A 19,699-nucleotide genomic window follows, 5' to 3' on the forward strand; every position below is an offset into this window, starting at 1 on the left:
CGCTCCTAACGTGTCAAGAAACATGGCTGCCCCTGTGAAACAACAACTTTCTCAACTGGCAAATTTGTCTCATGCAGGAGGTTCTCACAAGGATGTCACTGAAAAGTATTCATTTTAATTTCCAATGTTCCTATGGAGAGACTGAAATTCGCATTTACGCGTTTTCATAATCATTTCTTTAATGCATCGCATCTGGGTTGTCTGGTCCACACTCGATTATTTACAGACCGCGACGCGTGAAGATTCCGGGGTAGAATAGGTCTTCGGTTACCCGTACTTGCCGTTAACGGCGACTATGCTTGTCGTAACGGGATCGGGTGGTCAGGCTCGCAGACTTGGTTGATACATATCATCGATCCCAATTGCGTGGATCGATGCTCATGATGTCAGTCACTGGATTGTCTGGTCCAGACTCGATTATTTTACAGACCGCCGTCATAGCAGGAATATTGCTGAGTGCGGCGTTAAACAACAAACAAACAAACATTTACAGACCACCATCATATAGCTGGAATATTGCTGAGTGCGACGTTAAACAACAAACCAACAAACAAACATTTACAGATCGCCATCATATAGGCTAGCTGGAATATTGCTGAGTGCGGCGTTAAACAACAAACCAACATTTCAGACCGCCATCATATAGCTGGAATATTGCTGAGTGCGACGTTAAACAACAAACCAACAAACAAACATTTACAGATCGCCATCATATAGGCTAGCTGGATTATTGCTGAGTGCGCGTTAAACAACAAACAAACTTAAGACATTCCAGAGTCATTTTACATGTGACAAGTTTTGCAATCGGTACAATTTCTTTAGTTGTTTGTTTGTTGTTTAATGTCCCTACCAGTGATATTCCAGCTATGTCATGGCAGTTTGTAAATAATCCAAGTGTGGACCATTCAATCCAGTGATTGATACCATGAGCATCTGTCCACAAACCGGACTCTAAGTAAATCGTAAAGGGGTGTTTGATTGAAAAGTTGTGCCAAGGACAGGGTTTGAGGGTAACCTACCCTATTTGGCTAACCCAAATACAGCTAAACCCGAGGATCAAATAACCACAGCTGGAGCTTATTTAATCATGTTAATAGCACTATATAGCTAGGCTCAGTAAACGGCAGTCTTGCCATCTTTTGTCTGATGAACCAAATTAAGATGCGCAGACTGTTTTTTCAGTTGACATTCAACAATTTCAAGTGTATCATGTTGTATGATTGTTCCATTTTCAGATATAAAGCAATCCTTGAAGTTGTATTGAAAACTGGTGGGGCCGACTTGATACCATCTCTGCAGGCATTTGTAGAAGCTTGTGAGTTCTTAGCTTTACTCATTCATTGATGGACCCCTCCTTAACTAGCTGTGAAATAATACCTTTGTTGCTTTCCACATTAACTATCCTGTCCAACATTTTTTCAAAACAATTCACCAATGTAGTATTTGACAGAGCTTGTTGATTCCGGTGCAAGCTCAGCATTGGGCTCTCTAACATTTTTTCTATAGCAACGATTCATAGCTATGTATTTGCAATGTGATAATGTTGGATAGTAACATGTTAAAAGCAGAGCATGATATCAGGTTTCAAAATTAAGCATGAAAATCGAGGATCATCAATTTAATCCTAATGTTAACAATTTAAAAGAATGCAGACAATGGCAGATGCACAGGGTACCCCATATTTTTAATACTGCCTCTGCTTTCACAGCTACCCCATTACATGTATATAGTGAAGAAAAAGATACCTGATCAACAAGCATTTGTAATGTTATGTTTATTTATGCTACATTTCCAACAGAACTTCCAACAGAAAAGACTGACCCTTGCATTAACCTTTTCAATCTTTATCATTGCAGTGGTGAATGAAAATGTTAGTCTGGTGATATCTCGGCAGATCCTATCAGATTTCACCGCTCAGTTATCTAAGCTACCAGATGCTATAGCCAAGCAGGTGGCACACTACACACTAGACAAGATACACACAAGAGTCATATCCTTTGAAGAACAGGTAAACATAGTAAAGTCAGATCAAATTTGAAAATATCACCTTTCATCCATATGTAATTTCTATGTTTCTTGTCATAAAGTCACATCCGTTTGAATGTTTATTTTATCGCATCTATTACATATGCAATGAAAGAATTACTTGTTCATGTTGGTATCTGCAAACAAATGATTGACACATGGAAGGATTTGTTTGTTTACAGCCTGGTTATTTATTTGCTACAGGTTGCAGCCATTAGACAACACTTAGCGGACATCTATGAGCGCGAGCAGTGCTGGAGGGATGCAGCAAACGTCTTGGTTGGCATTCCACTGGAGACTGGACAGAAGTAGGTTTACATTAGAGAGTAACCAACACTGCTTCCACTTTACTATTGTTGCCACATTACAAATACACACTCACTTGAAGTCTACTGATAGCATGACACACTAACAGACTGTAAATCATATTTGTGCTTGACTTTAAGGCAATACAGCACTGACTACAAGCTAGAGACCTACCTAAAGATTGCACGATTGTACCTGGAGGATGATGATCCCGTGCAGGCAGAGGCGTACATCAACCGAGCCTCCCTCCTCCAGGCTGACACGCAGAGCGAAAAACTCCAGATACACTACAAGGTGATTAGAAGGTTATCAACTCTAAATTTGGGGACTGCCTCCATGTTCTAGTAGAGGTGAAACAATACATCGGTGCACCATTGTATTGTGAGTTTTCATGTGACCATACGATACGTTTTTTTCTGTATCAATACATGATGATACACTTTTTAAAATAAATTACTTACTACCCCTTTAATGACCCCCACCCCAGCGTTTTTGTCAGTCACATATTGCAAAACATGTACTTAGCTTTTCAAGTTCACTACTAAAAATAGCTGCTAGGAACATGTGTCTACAGCTAGCTTTTCCTATGGAACCTGCTCTGAAATATTAATGTCAAGCAGTTTCTGCCCTATTTCATGTAAATATGTGTATTGTGATAATGTATTGTGATAAGTATCACGTCGTGACTTTGCTGTATTCTTTCATCCCTATGTTCTTGTGGATAAAGTGTCTTCCCAGAAGGCAGAAGATCGTTTGTTCGATCCCTGGCCGCATCATATCTAAAGGCGTTATAAGATGTAACTTGTTGTCACTCTATCTGGCGCTTGGCATGAAGGGGACCAAACAAGGACTGGTCAGCACAGGGTTCATATACTGTCTCCGAGTGGGCTATCCATGTTAAACTGCAGCATGGTATCTGCATTGGTTAACACTATAAAACCGACATTAGTCCGGACAAGTGGAAGCAGTCACACACACTTGGCATGAAGGGGACCAAACAAGGACTGGTCAGCACAGGGTTCATATACTGTCTCCGAGTGGGCTATCCATGTTAAACTGCAGCATGGTATCTGCATTGGTTAACACTATAAAACCGACATTAGTCCGGACAAGTGGAAGCAGTCACACACACTTGGCATGAAGGGGACAAAACAAGGACTGGTCAGCACAGGGTTCATATACTGTCTCCGAGTGGGCTATCCATGTTAAACTGCAGCATGGTATCTGCATTGGTTAACACTATAAAACCGACATTAGTCCGGACAAGTGGAAGCAGTCACACACACTTGGCATGCACAGTAAACCCCCTTTCAACTCAAATTTAGGGTCTTGTGAGAAAAGCGATGAAAACTGGTTAGTCAAACCCAGTCAGGATTCCGAGTCACAATGGCAATCTTAATATATGTAAACATTTCTGTAGCTGTGAATTAATAATTAAGTATCGCTAGTCATGAATTTGTATTGATATAACATTGCCATTAAATATTCATCGATAATGTGATATCTAATGATATCCCTAATATACACCAGACATTAAAGAGAATAGGTAAACTGACAATTTTTCCAAAGTACAGCAGAAGTAACAAAAAGTATAACAGTTTAAAGTGTAAAACGTATGACTGTAATTATGTATTCATTGTTTACAGGCCTGTTATGCACGAGTACTGGATTTCAGAAGAAAGTTTATAGAGGCTGCCCAGCGCTACAATGAATTGTCGTACAAGACCATTGTAGCAGAACAAGAGAGGCTGACAGCGTTAAAGAATGCACTCATCTGTACCATACTGGCTTCAGCAGGTGCTTTCAAAGTCTCACACTCATTCACCCATTGCCTTTTATGAGGGTTCTCCTATGTTATTGATGAACATAAAATGTTCAATAAATGATGTGTTGAGGGTCATTTGTGAAAAGTGATGCAGGATTGTTCCAGCACTTTGCCAGGGGGACACTTAGTATTTTCTGGAGGCAAGTGGTTTTAGTGGGGATAAGAGAATGTTTAATGCCACCTTTAGCAGTATTCCTGCTGTATCATGGCAGCCTGCAAATAATCCAGGCTGGATGAGCCAAATCAGTAACTGAAAAGAAGAACTAGAATCCATCCCCTGGGGTATGATAATTCACAATCAGCCAAGCCAGACCACCCGAATTCTTGTTATCTTTTGATTAAATTTTATTTTCAGTTGTTTTCAATATTTTAAAAAAAAATTGATTTCAAACTAATGTCCAATCTGAAACCTTGATACAGAAACAGGCATACTGATCCATAGACATCCATAGTGAGTAAGAACTATCAGGATGGTGACCATTTTAGAAGAATAATGTTCATCCTATCAACCACTGCTTTACCTGTTTCAGAGTTGATAACAGTTTACAGGCTGTCATTTGTTATGATTGTAGTTTTGCTGAATATCAACCCATGAAATCTCAGGTTCTCCTATTAAGCTTTTAGCGTTGTGGAGATTCAATAACAGGTCCCAGTAACCTTTTTCTGTTGTAAGAGGCAACTGATGGGTCAGATAGTCAGCCTCCATGACTTGGTTGATTGCATGTCCCAACAGCATGGAAGGATGGTTTATTATATCAATCACTTGTTTCTCAGATCCGGACTGCAGCGTTAAACAACAAACAAATATTAACTATTTTGAATCTGATCCTATCTCACACGATGCACATCCTTCTTCTTTGATCCTGGAGTGAAAACAATCCTAAAACAAGTTTCCAGTTTAAAAAAAACATCCCACCCCAACACATTCCCGTCATCACCATGACCGATTTTAGATCCAAACCCTGTTACCCCCTGCTTCTACTCTCTAATCTTCCAAAGAAAGACAGCAGAAAGAGTTTTCAATATGAAGATCTTCAATTTGCAGTACTTTTACATGGTGTCCATCGCCTTGCTTCGCACAATCAATAGACCAGGAGACGTCATGGTCACTCCAGATCTTCAGGACACTTACTTTCAAATACTAATACATTGAGACCATCATCGATACCTCTGCTCCATATTCCAAAGATTGCTCTGTGATTTGCTGTGCAGAGTTGCGACCCTTGGGCACGCCAGAAACCTATGATTGTGGGTTCGAATCCCGGTTCACCCCAATTATGTTTCTAGATTTGTCAGCACCATACCTTGTGGGTTTCACTGAAGTGGTAAACGTCTGAGACCTGCATCACTTCGGGATTTCCTCCCACATTAAGCTGACACGCCGCGATGTAACTGGAATGCTGTTAAAAGCTGCGTTAAACTCACTCATCAATGGATGGTGCTCTCCTTTGAATTTCAAAGGCCCCGTGGTTATTCACCTGTGTCAAGAAACCTGTCACCCAGTTCCTGCATCGTTGTGGGATCATCCTCGAGGCCAACGTCAACGATTACATACAGACTCATGCTGAACCAACCAGCTCTTGTGAAACATCTTGACTTCACAAAGCTGCTGCTACATAATTTATTTTAGTGGGCTGATCAATGTGTCCATCACAACGCCTCTTCCCCTTCCAAAGTGGGGAAAATGTTCCTTCCGACAGCTTGTTGAAAATCCAGAAGCATGTGCCATTGTCTCTAAAAAAAATCTCTCCCTCTCTAACAATGGCAGGAATTCCTCAGCCTTCTCACACTGGCACAAGCTCTCCCTCAGCGAGGTCAACTACACCTTCCACTGATACAGTGTTTCCTCAGGCCATTTCTCCATTTCTTCACTGTTGTCATTACACCATCACCTCCAGTAATGGCTTCAGGAGTTTTCTTCAAGCCATTCAGACCGACTCATCACTTATTCATCAACACTTCCACCTTCAGTTGGGGTGCTTACCTTCTGGATCATCAAAAAGCATGACATTGGTCAGAAGAGCACCAAAAGCTGCAAATGAACAATCGGGAGTTCCAAGCTGTGACACTGGCCGTATCTCATTGGGCACATCTCCGAGCATCTCAGCTCATGATTCAATCAGACAACACTTTGGTAGTTTGGTACATCAACAAGATGGGGTCAACCAAGTCTGCATCACTTCTATGAACGATGATTCAGTTCTTCTCTCTTTGACTCGCTTCACATCCAGTTTCGAACCAGACACATTCGGTGGATTCAGAACGTGATAGTGGATGAATTATCCTGTCCAGATCAATTGTCCTTGAACTATATCCAGAGATCTTTCAATGGATTTGCCATCTCTATTGAACCCTAGACCTCAACCTCTTCACAATCCCCTTCAATGCACAGTTGCCAAAGTTCATATCCTCCATTCTGGACCCATAGGCATAGGGTCTTCTACCTATGGTTCTGCAGAAGGTAGTGGACTGATTATTTACCATTCAATTGTCTTCGTTAGTGGATCCTGACAATATGTCAGAGCCCTAAGGATCTCCTTGAGATTATTCATCCCACTGTCGACTGCGGCATACACTGAAGTGTCTCGGACTACAGTGTCCTTGTGGTTGCGGCCTGCGATCGGTCAGCTTACACGTCTGCAGGTTTACCACCTCCAAGGGCCTCCAAGCCACAAGAGACAGGGGCAGTTGCTTCAACCATAGCAACTGCAGTTCCCGGCTATAATGAAAGGTTGATTTTGGAAATCAGAGACAGTGTTTGCCTCTCATTACCTCAGGGACATCTCGGTCTCAGATGACCATGGACTCTGATGAATATACATGTACAAGCCTTTTCCAGAATCACAGGTCCTATCTTGTATTTACAGTAATAAATGATTGAATTTATTTCACTTGTTTATTATTCTTTCAGTCAGGTTCCCAGATGAGTTCCCAATGGAGAGTATATGTATACTCATCTGAATAGGCTTATGTCTATGTCACAGAAGTCACCATCAGGTGCAGCCATATGCCTATAGGTATTCTGATCTTCTACCTGCTAACCTGTTATGTACATGTTATGTCTCAGTAGTCGTGTCGAAGACCTGTAGGGGTATGGTCGATTATTTCCTCTTCTCATTCTAAGCATACTCAATTGCTGCTGTTGTAATCGAAAGCTTTGACAAAGGAGATTCCAAGCTGGCTCACCTTACGTACCCTGGATCGTAATGTGTGTGGCCTGTCATGCTACCACTGTCCAAACGTAGGATCAATTCTTAGTGTGAGATAAGATAAGTTTAAAAATTTGAAAATCTTTCAATAAATTGTATTTTTATATACTTATCCTCTCACACGCTAAACACCAACCCAACCATCCCCGCATCACAGTTACACCAGCCTGTACGCTCTAGGAAGAGAATGAGTACGCTGGGAATGTTATGTGATCAAGATGCACAAGATTCAGGTAGTAATCGACCTATTGTTTATGGTGGTGACCATGGTGATGACTGAGATGTGTTGGAGTGGGATGTTTTCTTTTGAAGCTGGAAACTTGTTTTAGGATTGTTTCCACACCAGATCAAAGAAGAAGATGAAATACACAGTGTATAGTGTAAGAAAGAATAAGTGTAAAAATATACAATTCATTCTAAAATTTTCTATTTCTTAATTTGATCTTAATTCACGTTTGTTCATATGTGGAACAGCTGCCTAATAGACATGTCTCTGTGCAGGTCAGCAGCGATCCCGGATGTTGGCCACTTTGTTCAAGGATGAGAGGTGTCAGCAGCTGCCAGCCTTCAACATCCTTGAGAAGATGTGGGTCACCTTACTTACATCTGTTGTCACATGGATTTGTTGTAATATTATCAGTTGATGACAGTCAGTAGGGAATAAATTCAAAATGTCAATGCCATAGAATAAGCAGCCTCAATTATCTGCTGAAACATATTCCATTTGGCGTAAGATAGTGATGAAAACTATACGAATGGATCACTGAAAATCAGTGTTCACGAAAAGGGTAAACATGCCCTGCTCTACTGGTAGCTCCCACCAGTCACACAATTTGCATTATAAAGTTAGTGCTTGATTGTTGCCTTACGCCACATCCAGCAATACTTCTTCCATACCATGGTGGCCTGTAAACAATCCAGTCTGGTTCAGACACAAAGTATGTGTGTACAAAAAGTTTTAGTCACTTATTACAAAACCTACCTGTTTTGCTCCCAACATTATTTGTTGAAGCATCTCCAGTATATATCCAGTACATATCCTCAATTGCTTTGGTGCGTTTCTTTTGGCACGTAATTCTATGCGTCATGAGCAGGCTACTATTTGTGACAATGTAAGCTCCATAATCATTCGCTTAATTGAATGTCAGGAACTGTTGTACCATACATGGTACAGGATCGTATAACTAAATGTGTGTAGCCTTGTGCTTGAAGCGTTTCGTTATTTCGTTTTAAAAAATATGGGTTTAATTCCCCCATAAATGCAATCATATTCGGACCTATGTTTGCAGCAAAGGTTAGAACAAATTCCCATATTAGATACAAAAATTCCCAGTTCATGCTAATATAATTATAGCTACTGTTATGGCTTTGTAGAGGTGGCTTGTGTGGAGCCTGCCGTGGTATTGCTAGAATGTTCTGATAGCAGACGGTCATGCCCGGAGGGTAGCAGACGGTCAGTGTTTAGATGATAGAAGGGTAGACGGTTAGTGTTCAGATGGTTAGCAGACGATCAGTGTTTTTGTGGCTTGTATTTCACTGATAACAGGAAGTGTGTGAAGCCTGCTGTGATATTACTTGAATGTTTCTATTCTAAAATCTGGATAATTCTTACTCACATATTCCCATGTGACTTAACCCATTAAGATCTGTGTTAGAATAGGTCTTTAGCAACCCATGCTTACCGTAAAAGGCGACTATGCTTGTCTTAAGAGGCGACAAACAGGATCGGGTGGTCAGATTCGCTGACTTGGATGATGCATGTCATCGGATCCCAATTGAGTAGATCGATGCTCATGATGTCATTCACTGAATTCTCAAGTCCACTTGATTATTTGCAGACTGCCATCATACAGCTCAAATATTGCTGAGTGCGGCATTAAACAACAAACAAACAATATATGAGTGGAACAATGGATATTGTGTGAACAGGAAAGGGTATCACATTATATCCAATAAAATAAACTCAACTCTGATCACAGCAACATGGAAATGAGGTTTCTGTTCATAGTTGAAGTGAATGTCAGGTGATAGCAGGAGTTGACTCATCGTGGGTTGGCCGACCTTGACAATGAATGTGTTTTTGTCCTACAGGTACTTAGATCGCATCATCCGCAGCAGTGACCTCCAAGACTTTCAAGCCTTGTTGCAGCCCCACCAGAAAGCCATCACCGCAGATGGTCAGTGATTACATAACAGGAGGGTGGAGAATATGTGATTACATGATAGGAGGGTAGCAGGGGGTCAGTGATTACATGATTGGAGGATAGCAGACGGTCAGTGATTACATGATAGGAGGGTAGCAGGGGTCAGTGATTACATGATTGGAGGATAGCAGACGGTCAGTGATTACATGATAGGAGGGTAGCAGGGGGTCAGTGATTACATGATTGGAGGATAGCAGGGGGTCAGTGATTACATGATAGGAGGGTAGCAGGGGGTGGGTGATTACATGATAGGAGGGTAGCAGGGGGTCAGTGATTACATGATTTGAGGATAGCAGGGGGTCAGTGATTACATGATTGGAGGATAGCAGGGGGTCAGTGATTACATGATAGGAGGGTAGCAGGGGGTCAGTGATTACATGATTGGAGGATAGCAGGGGGTCAGTGATTACATGATTGGAGGATAGCAGGGGGTCAGTGATTACATGATAGGAGGGTGGAGAATGTGTGATTACATGATAGGAGGGTAGCAGAAGGTCAGTGATTACATGATAGGAGAGTAGCAGGCGGTCAGTGATTACATGATTGGAGGATAGCAGACAGTCAGTGATTACGTGATAGGAGGATAGCAGACGGTCAGTGATTACATGATAGGAGGATAGCAGGGGGTCAGTGATTACATGATAGGAGGATAGCAGGGGGTCAGTGATTACATGATTGGAGGATAGCAGACGGTCAGTGATAACATGATAGGAGGATAGCAGACGGTCAGTGATTACATGATAGGAGGGTGGAGAATGTGTGATTACATGATAGGAGGGTAGCAGAAGGTCAGTGATTACATGATAGGAGAGTAGCAGGCGGTCAGTGATTACATGATTGGAGGATAGCAGACGGTCAGTGATTTCATGATAGGAGGGTGGAGAATGTGTGATTACATGATAGGAGGATAGCAGAAGGTCAGTGATTACATGATAGGAGAGTAGCAGGCGGTCAGTGATTACATGATTGGAGGATAGCAGACGGTCAGTGATTACATGATAGGAGGGTGGAGAATGTGTGATTACATGATAGGAGGGTAGCAGAAGGTCAGTGATTACATGATAGGAGAGTAGCAGGCGGTCAGTGATTACATGATTGGAGGATAGCAGACAGTCAGTGATTACGTGATAGGAGGATAGCAGACGGTCAGTGATTACATGATAGGAGGATAGCAGGGGGTCAGTGATTACATGATAGGAGGATAGCAGGGGGTCAGTGATTACATGATTGGAGGATAGCAGACGGTCAGTGATAACATGATAGGAGGATAGCAGACGGTCAGTGATTACATGATAGGAGGGTGGAGAATGTGTGATTACATGATAGGAGGGTAGCAGAAGGTCAGTGATTACATGATAGGAGAGTAGCAGGCGGTCAGTGATTACATGATTGGAGGATAGCAGACGGTCAGTGATTTCATGATAGGAGGGTGGAGAATGTGTGATTACATGATAGGAGGATAGCAGATGGTCAGTGATTACATGATTGGAGGATAGCAGACGTTCAGTGATTTCATGATAGGAGGATAGAAGGCAGTCAGCGATTACATGGTAAGAGGATAGCAGACAGTCAGTGATTACATGATTGGAGGGTAGCAGAAGATCAGTGATTACATGGTAAGAGGATAGCAGACAGTCAGTGATTACATGATTGGAGGGTAGCAGACAGTCAGCGATTACATGGTAAGAGGATAGCAGACACTGATTACATGATTGGAGGATAGCAGACACTGATTACATGATTGGAGGATAGCAGACGGTCAGTGATTACATGATAGGAGGATAGCAGAAAGTCAGTAATTACATGATAGGAGGATAGCAGAAAGTCAGTAATTACATGATAGGAGGATAGCAGAAAGTCAGTGATTACATGATAGGAGGATAGCAGAAAGTCAGTAATTACATGATAGGAGGATAGCAGAAAGTCAGTGATTACATGATAGGAGGATAGCCGACGGTCAGTGATTACATGATAGGAGGGTAGCAGAAGGTCATTGGTTACATGATAGGAGGGTAGCCGGCGGTCAGTGATAACATGATAGGAGGGTAGCAGACGGTCAGTGATTACATGATAGGAGGGTAGCAGAAGGTCAGTGATAACATGATAGTAGGGTAGCAGAAGGTCAGTGATTACATGATAGGAGGGTAGCAGACGGTCAGTGACTACATGATAGGAGGATAGCAGACGGTCAGTGATTACATGATTAGAGGATAGCAGGTCAGTGATTACATGATAGGAGGGTAGCAGGCGGTCAGTGATAACATGATAGGAGGGTAGCAGACGGTCAGTGATTACATGATAGGAGGGTAGCAGAAGGTCAGTGATTACATGATAGGAGGGTAGCAGAAGGTCAGTGATAACATGATAGTAGGGTAGCAGAAGGTCAGTGATTACATGATAGGAGGGTAGCAGACGGTCAGTGACTACATGATAGGAGGAAAGCAGGGGGTCAGTGATTACATGATTAGAGGATAGCAGGTCAGTGATTACATGATAGGAGGGTAGCAGGCGGTCAGTGATAACATGATAGGAGGGTAGCAGACGGTCAGTGATTACATGATAGGAGGGTAGCAGAAGGTCATTGGTTACATGATAGGAGGGTAGCAGGGGGTCAGTGATTACATGATAGGAGGGTAGCAGAAGGTCAGTGATAACATGATAGTAGGGTAGCAGAAGGTCAGTGATTACATGATAGGAGGGTAGCAGACGGTCAGTGACTACATGATAGGAGGATAGCAGACGGTCAGTGATTACATGATTAGAGGATAGCAGGTCAGTGATTACATGATAGGAGGGTAGCAGGCGGTCAGTGATTACATGATTGGAGGATAGCAGATGGTCAGTGATTACATGATAGGAGGGTAGGAGAAGATCAGTGATTACATGATGGGAGGATAGCAGACTGTCAGTGATTACATGATTGGAGGTTAGCAGACGGTCAGTGATTACATGATTGGAGGATAGCAGACTGTCAGTGATTACATGATTGGAGGATAGCAGATGGTCAGTGATTACATGATAGGAGGATAGCAGACGGTCAGTGATTATATGATTTGAGGATAGCAGATGGTCAGTGATTACATGATACATGAGTGGGTTTGTTTGCTGTATGCAACTTCCTTGTATGAATTAGTTGCTTTGCAAAAACATTTGGTTGGTTGTTTGTTTTTAGGGTCAACCATTTTGGATCGAGCGGTAATAGAACACAACCTGCTCTCTGCCAGTAAGCTTTACAACAACATTTCATTTGAAGAGCTTGGCTCCCTCCTGGAGATTCCTCCACAGAAGGTAGGTGTCTGACGAGGTGGTGGGTGTTCACAGCACATTCAATTGTTGTTGGAAAATGGTAACATCATCACATCAGCAGGAGCAGCAGCATCAACACGATTGTTTTGTTAAAACATTTCTTTATTTCCTTCAAAACCTGTTCCAAGGTACAGGAAGTCAAGTAAATTCTGGCATTGTCATGTGTGGTGAAATCATATTTATCATGATGATACCATTTCTAGTAATATCGTCCCCATAAATAAGTGTCTGGATTTACAAGTAATTATTACTGTAAAGGTCTTTGTATATATGTAGACATCCCTAACAGTAATCGGTTGGAATAGGGACTTCCAGACACCTGGGTTTCACTGCTTGGGATGTCAGTGAATAGTCCCTTCAGTCTGTCTGCACAGCGCTGACGAATATTGTACGGTTTGAATATTAACTAAGGGAAGACTTCGGAGGACAACTGCTACTGCCATCTGTTTTATACTGATGTAAAATATTTGTGCAGACACTTCAGAAAGGCTTAGCCAGATGGAACCCCTCCATGCCACCATTATGTCATTGGGTGGATGCATGGTGAAATGAATTGATCATTCTTATTGCTGTTACTTTTACATGCATGGTAGCTAAACACACCATACCTCGGCTTTCAAAACTTGATTATGTGCCTCTTGCGTAATGAATGTTCATAAGTTTACAGAGGCCAAATTTACCTGACTTTTGTCCCTTTTTCAGGCCGAAAAGATTGCCTCCCAGATGATCACCGAGGGACGCATGAATGGGAACATAGACCAGATTGACTCCATTGTCCATTTTGAAGGTAGAACAACAGCCCCAATACATCTTCTTTATGTATTTAACCTGTTGATGTGTTACTGTTTACTGACATCAACAGCTTGTCCCCTCCTAATTGTGTGTACTGTACAGCATGATGGACGGATGGCACAGCTAAAGACTCCCATCCAATGGGTGTTGGTCATTAAAGTCGTGTGTAGTACAATTATAACTTGAGATGCGCAGCATTACCGGTATACCACAATTTGAAATACTAATGAATATGTATCACAATATGTTTTGAAAATACCGGTATATTGCGTTTTTCAAATTCATGCATATTTTCATTTTCAAAAGTAACAATTATAAAATTCTGTTTTTAGCAACTGATTCCCGTAATAAGAAAAGCAAACTAATTGCAACCAGCTTCTTCTATCTAATGTGTCTATTATGCATGTAATGTGACCATAGCAACATCCAACAAAATGGCAGATGACTATGAAGTTTTCAAAAATGTGGAGGGTGGAGTCTGATGTATGGGTCCATTTCAAACATGATCACAAAATCAAAGATAACATTTGCAGTTTGCGAACATGGTCTGACTATTTTGTGAAGTATGCTGGGGTTGGGGGGCCACAAATTTTATTATGTACATACAGCAACATCATCCACTGAAAATGCGATCCTGTGTAAATTACAGTTGAAGTTACAGACGCATGCAATATATTGCACATATCGCAATACATGAAACATAAGCAATTGCAAGAACAATACGTTTGTTTTCACAAATTTACCTTTTTATACAACTGTCACTCATCCTTGATGCATTACTAAGAACAAAAAATGATAAAAGTCTAAACATTTGTGATAAATTTCTCGTGGCCATCAGTTTGAGATTTAATTCTGCCTGACATTGGTGATGTGAGATTAGAGATGTTTTCATAAATTTTATCAGTGTTCTATTCTGGGTTTGTTTACTGTTACCTTCAACATGTTTCAAACAAACTCATTTGTACAAACTTTAAGAAAATCCCCACCTGCTCAATGACCTGGCTAACATTTGCTGATGTCTCCGTGTGTGTCTTCCTACAGCACGAGAGACGCTTCCTACCTGGGACCGGCAGATTCAGAGCCTGTGTTTCCAGGTGAACAACATCATTGAGAAGATCTCCCAGACTGCACCAGAGTGGATGCTGAAAACAATGGAAGCACAGATCCAGCAGTGATGGACCATCTTGCATGCCTGTCGACACGCGACAATAACTTGGACTGTCATACAACTGTCAGCTTTAACACTCAACATTAATTTGGAAAGGAGACTACACAACGTCTCACAACGTGCTTATGGACAAACATGCTCAGCATGTGAAGGATATGAAGGAGATGCCTCACCTCCAGTCGGGATAGATTGTAATTTGTTATGGCATCCATCATACATCAGTCACTTTATTCTAATATGTTTGTTACTTATGTGACATGATCAATGACACTGAAGACCGGTGAATCATTCAGTAACATCTCTGCTGTATAAGAGAGGTCATGTTGGCCTGTACTGGTGTCAATTCTAGCTGGAGACTGCTCCTCACAGATCAGAATTGTTTCCACACGAATGGTGATGCCAAAGTCTCCCTTACGCAAGTGAGAAGTGCTATGAGAATAAAGTATTTATATTCATGAATGTTTGATGCCTATGTGTTGGGTTGTGTGCCATCATGGAGATGAGGTACACCAGTAGCCACGTCCTGCTGGCGCCTCCAGGGATTTATCCAGTAACTTAATCCTGCAACTTTTGCAAACTTTGACTCACCAATGAAATTACGAACAAGAAGTCGACATTAGCCAATTAGAAAGCAGTTATCTGGAGCTTCACGGCACTAGTTTCAAACAGACGACTTCCATTCCTGACTATGCTTTGAAAATATTTTGGCTAAGTTCTCGATTCAAAATTTGAAAACTGAACAAAACAACATTCTGGAATGTCCATAAGATGATTGAGTTTATATGTCTGGACTTCCCAAAATCTGTGGAAAATTTCTTCTGTTTGAAATTTTTATTCCATTGAAGCGAGAAACAAGTGTACTGTCATTAACCTTTTGAATTTGCATGATTACAAAACACATTCTGACTGTCACTATCCCGATCTGGTAACTGACGCTCTGGATGACTGGCAGGAAAGGTTGATGTTGATGCTGCTCCCAGATGTCCTCATCTTTTTTTCGCAGTAGTGAGCACAAAGATGTGATTTAATGAGATTGAAGTAATATGGCATCACATTGATCCGTTGTTGTAAATAATGGCTAAACAGCAGGTTGACTTGAGTGTTGTTTTTTGGGGGGGGGGACATTTGAAACAGGATTTTTCTTTCTTAAGAGGACAAAGTGATATCAAGGATAACCTACATGAAACTCAGAAGTACTGATTTCCTGTCTCTCAGGACTTACACCATTCATTGACCAACGAAGGTCTGGGTTAGAATTGATCTTCAGCAACCCATGCTTGGCGTAGGCGGCGACGAACGGAATCAGGTGGTCAGACTTATTGACTTGGTTGCTGCATGTCATCGTATCCCAGTTGCGTAGATTGATGCTCATGATGTCAATCACTGGATTGTCTGGTCCAGTCTTGATTATTTAACAGACCGCTGTCATATAGATGGAATATTGTTGACTACAAACTTCAAACAAACAAACAAAAAACACCATACATTAACACAGGAAATAACTTGTTACTCATTGCGTATTCTATCAGTATTTAGCATTTTTAGTGAAACAGTGAGTGAGTGAGTAGCAACAGCATCTAGTGTTTGACAGCAGTGTCTGGTGGATGGCAACATTGTCTATTGAGAGGCAGCAGTGTCTAGTGTGTGACAACAGTGTCTAGTGGGTGACAGCAGTGTCTGGTGGATGGCAACAGTGTCTATTGAGAGGCAGCAGTGTCTAGTGTGTGACAGCAGTGTCTAGTGTGTGACAACAGTGTCTAGTGGGTGACAGCAGTGTCTGGTGGATGGCAACAGTGTCTATTGAGAGGCAGCAGTGTCTAGTGTGTGACAACAGTGTTTAGTGGGTGGCAACAGTGTCTAGTGGGTGACAACAGTGTCTAGTGGGTGACAACAGTGTTTAGTGGGTGACAACAGTGTTTAGTGGGTGGCAACAGTGTCTAGTGGGTGGCAACAGTGTCTAGTGGGTGACACAGTGTTTAGTGGGTGGCAACAGTGTCTAGTGGATGACAACAGTGTCTAGTGGGTGGCAGCAGTGTCTAGTGGGTGGCATCAGTGTCTAGTGAGAGGTAACAGTGTCAAGTTGGTGGCAGCAGCGTCTAGTGAGAGGTAACAGTGTCTGATGGGTGGCAGCAGTGTCTAGTGAGAGGTAACAGTGTCTGGTGGTTGGCAGCAGTGTCTAGTGAGAGGTAACAGTGTCTGGTGGGTGGTAGCAGCGTCTAGTGAGAGGTAACAATATCTGGTGGGTGGCAGCAGTGTCTAGTGAGAGGTAACAGTGTCTGATGGGTGGCAGCAGAGTCTAGTGAGAGGTAACAGTGTCTGAAGGGTGGTAGCAGTGTCTAGTGAGAGGTAACAGTGTCTGATGGGTGGTAGCAGTGTCTTGTGAGAGGTAACAGTGTCTGGTGGGTGGCAGCAGCGTCTAGTGAGAGGTAACAGTGTCTGATGGGTGGTAGCAGAGTCTAGTGAGAGGTAACAATGTCTGGTGGTTGGCAGCAGTGTCTAGTGAGAGGTAACAGTGTCTGGTGGGTGGTAGCAGCGTCTAGTGAGAGGTAACAATATTTGGTGGGTGGCAGCAGTGTCTAGTGAGAGGTAACAGTGTCTGGTGGGTGGCAGCTGTCTAGTAAGAGGTAACAGTGTCTGGTGGGTGGCAGCAGTGTCTAGTGAGAGGTAACAGTGTCTGATGGGTGGCAGCAGTGTCTAGTGAGAGGCAACAGTATCTGGTGGGTGGCAGCAGTGTCTAGTGAGAGGTAACAGTGTTTAGTGAGAGGTAACAGTGTCTGGTGGGTGGCAGCAGTGTCTAGTGAGAGGTAACAGTGTCTGATGGGTGGTAGCAGTGTCTAGTGAGAGGTAACAGTGTCTGGTGGGTGGCAGCAGTGTCTATTGAGAGGTAACAGTGTCTGGTGGGTGGCAGCAGCGTCTAGTGAGAGGTAACAGTGTCTAGTGGGTGGCAGCAGCGTCTAGTGAGAGGTAACAGTGTCTGATGGGTGGTAGCAGTGTCTAGTGAGAGGTAACAGTGTCTGGTGGGTGGCAGCAGTGTCTAGTGAGAGGCAAAAGTGTCTGGTGGGTGGCAGCAGTGTCTAGTGAGAGGTAACAGTGACTGGTGGTTGGCAGCAGTGTCTAGTGATAAGTAACAGTGTCTACAGGGTGGCAACTTCTAGTGAGAGGTAATAGTGTCTAGCGTGTGACAACAGTGTTCACTTAGTGACAACAGTGACTAGTGTTTGACAAGTGTCTGGTGGGTAGTAGCAGCGTCTAGTGAGAGGTAACAATATCTTGTGGGTGGCAGCAGTGTCTAACGTGTGATAATAGTGTCTAGTGGGTGACAACAGTGTCTAGTGGGTGACAACAGTGTCTTACGTGTGACAACAGTGTCTAGTTGGTGTCAGCAGTGTATAGTGTGTGACAGCAGTGTCTAGTGTGTGACAGCAGTGTCTGGTGTGTGACAACAGTGTCTAGTTGGTGTCAACAGTGTCTAGTGTGTGACAGCAGTGTCTAGTGTGTGACAACAGTGTCTAGTTGGTGTCAACTGTTTCATCTGAGAGGTAACAGTGTCTACTGGGTGGCAACTGTCTAGTGAGAGGTAACAGTGTCTAGAGTGTGACAACAGTGTTTAGTTGGTGACAACAGTGACTTGTGTTTGAAAACAGTGTCTAGTGGGTGACAACAGTGTCTAACGTGTGATAACAGTGTCTAGTGGGTGACAACAGTGTCTAGTGGGTGACAACAGTGTCTAGTGGGTGACAACAGTGTCTTACGTGTGACAACAGTGTCTAGTGAGTGGCAGCAGTGTATAGTGTGTGACAGCAGTGTCTAGTGTGTGACAACAGTGTCTAGTTGGTGTCAACAATGTCTAGTGTGTGACAGCAGTGTCTAGTGTGTGACAGCAGTGTCTGGTGTGTGACAACAGTGTCTAGTTGGTGTCAACAGTGTCTAGTGTGTGACAGCAGTGTCTAGTGTGTGACAGTGTCTAGTTGGTGTCAACTGTTTCATCTGAGAGGTAACAGTGTCTACTGGGTGGCAACTGTCTAGTGAGAGGTAACAGTGTCTAGAGTGTGACAACAGTGTTTAGTTGGTGACAACAGTGACTTGTGTTTGACAACAGTGTCTAGTGGGTGACAACAGTGTCTAGTGTGTGACAACAGTGTCTAACGTGGGACAACAGTGTCTAACGTGTGATAACAGTGTCTATTGAGAGGTAACAGTGTCTGGTGGGTGGCAGCAGTGTCTAGTGTTTGACAACAGTATCTAGTGGGTACCAACAGTGTCTACTGAGAGGCAGAAGTGTCAAGTGTGTGACAACATTGTCTAGTGGTTGGCAACAGTGTTTGGTGGGTGGCAACAGTGTCTGGTGGGTGACAACTGTCCTGTGGCTGGCAACTGTGTCTAGTGAGAGGTAACAGTGTCTAGTGGGCGGCAAAAGTGTCTATTGAGAGGTAACAGTGTCTTGTATGTTACAACAGTGTCAAATGGGTGGCAGCAGCGTCTTGTGGATGGCAACAGTGTCTTGAGGCTGACAACAGTGTCTAGTGGCTGGCAACAATGTCTAGTGGCTGGTAACAGTGTCTAGTGGCTGGCAACTGTGTCTACTGAGAGGTAGCAGTGTCTTCTGGCAACAGAGGTCTAGTGAAAGGCAATATTGTCTAGTGGGTGACAACAGTGTATAGTTGGTGTCATCAATGTCTAGTGGGTGGCAACAGTGTCTATTGAGAGGCAGCAGTGTCGAGTGAGAGGTAAAAGTGTCTTGTGGATGGCAGCAGTGTCTTGTGGGTGACGACAGTGTATTGTTGGTGTCATCAATGTCTAATGGGTGGCAACAGTGTCTATTGAGAGGTAGCAGTGTCTAGTGTGTGACAACAGTGTCTAGTGG

The 19,699-nt window shown here is 42.8% G+C and overlaps 1 protein-coding gene across 1 annotated transcript; it reads left to right on the forward strand.

The window, feature by feature from the left end:
* Window positions 1–10: 10 nt before the first annotated feature.
* Window positions 11–15,272, forward strand: LOC139469643 (COP9 signalosome complex subunit 4-like). The gene is made up of 11 exons (XM_071251871.1): window positions 11–105; window positions 1,236–1,315; window positions 1,857–2,008; window positions 2,230–2,333; window positions 2,472–2,625; window positions 3,978–4,128; window positions 7,867–7,951; window positions 9,457–9,542; window positions 12,742–12,857; window positions 13,578–13,662; window positions 14,709–15,272. The coding sequence occupies exons 1-11, from the start codon at window positions 23–25 to the stop codon at window positions 14,840–14,842; spliced, it is 1,230 nt and encodes a 409-aa protein (XP_071107972.1). The 5' UTR covers window positions 11–22; the 3' UTR covers window positions 14,843–15,272.
* The last annotated feature ends 4,427 nt before the right edge of the window (window positions 15,273–19,699 follow it).

The sequence above is a fragment of the Haliotis cracherodii genome, unplaced genomic scaffold (assembly GCF_022045235.1).
Source record: "Haliotis cracherodii isolate W230 unplaced genomic scaffold, xgHalCrac1.p SCAF_2, whole genome shotgun sequence".
Taxonomy (NCBI): domain Eukaryota; kingdom Metazoa; phylum Mollusca; class Gastropoda; order Lepetellida; family Haliotidae; genus Haliotis; species Haliotis cracherodii.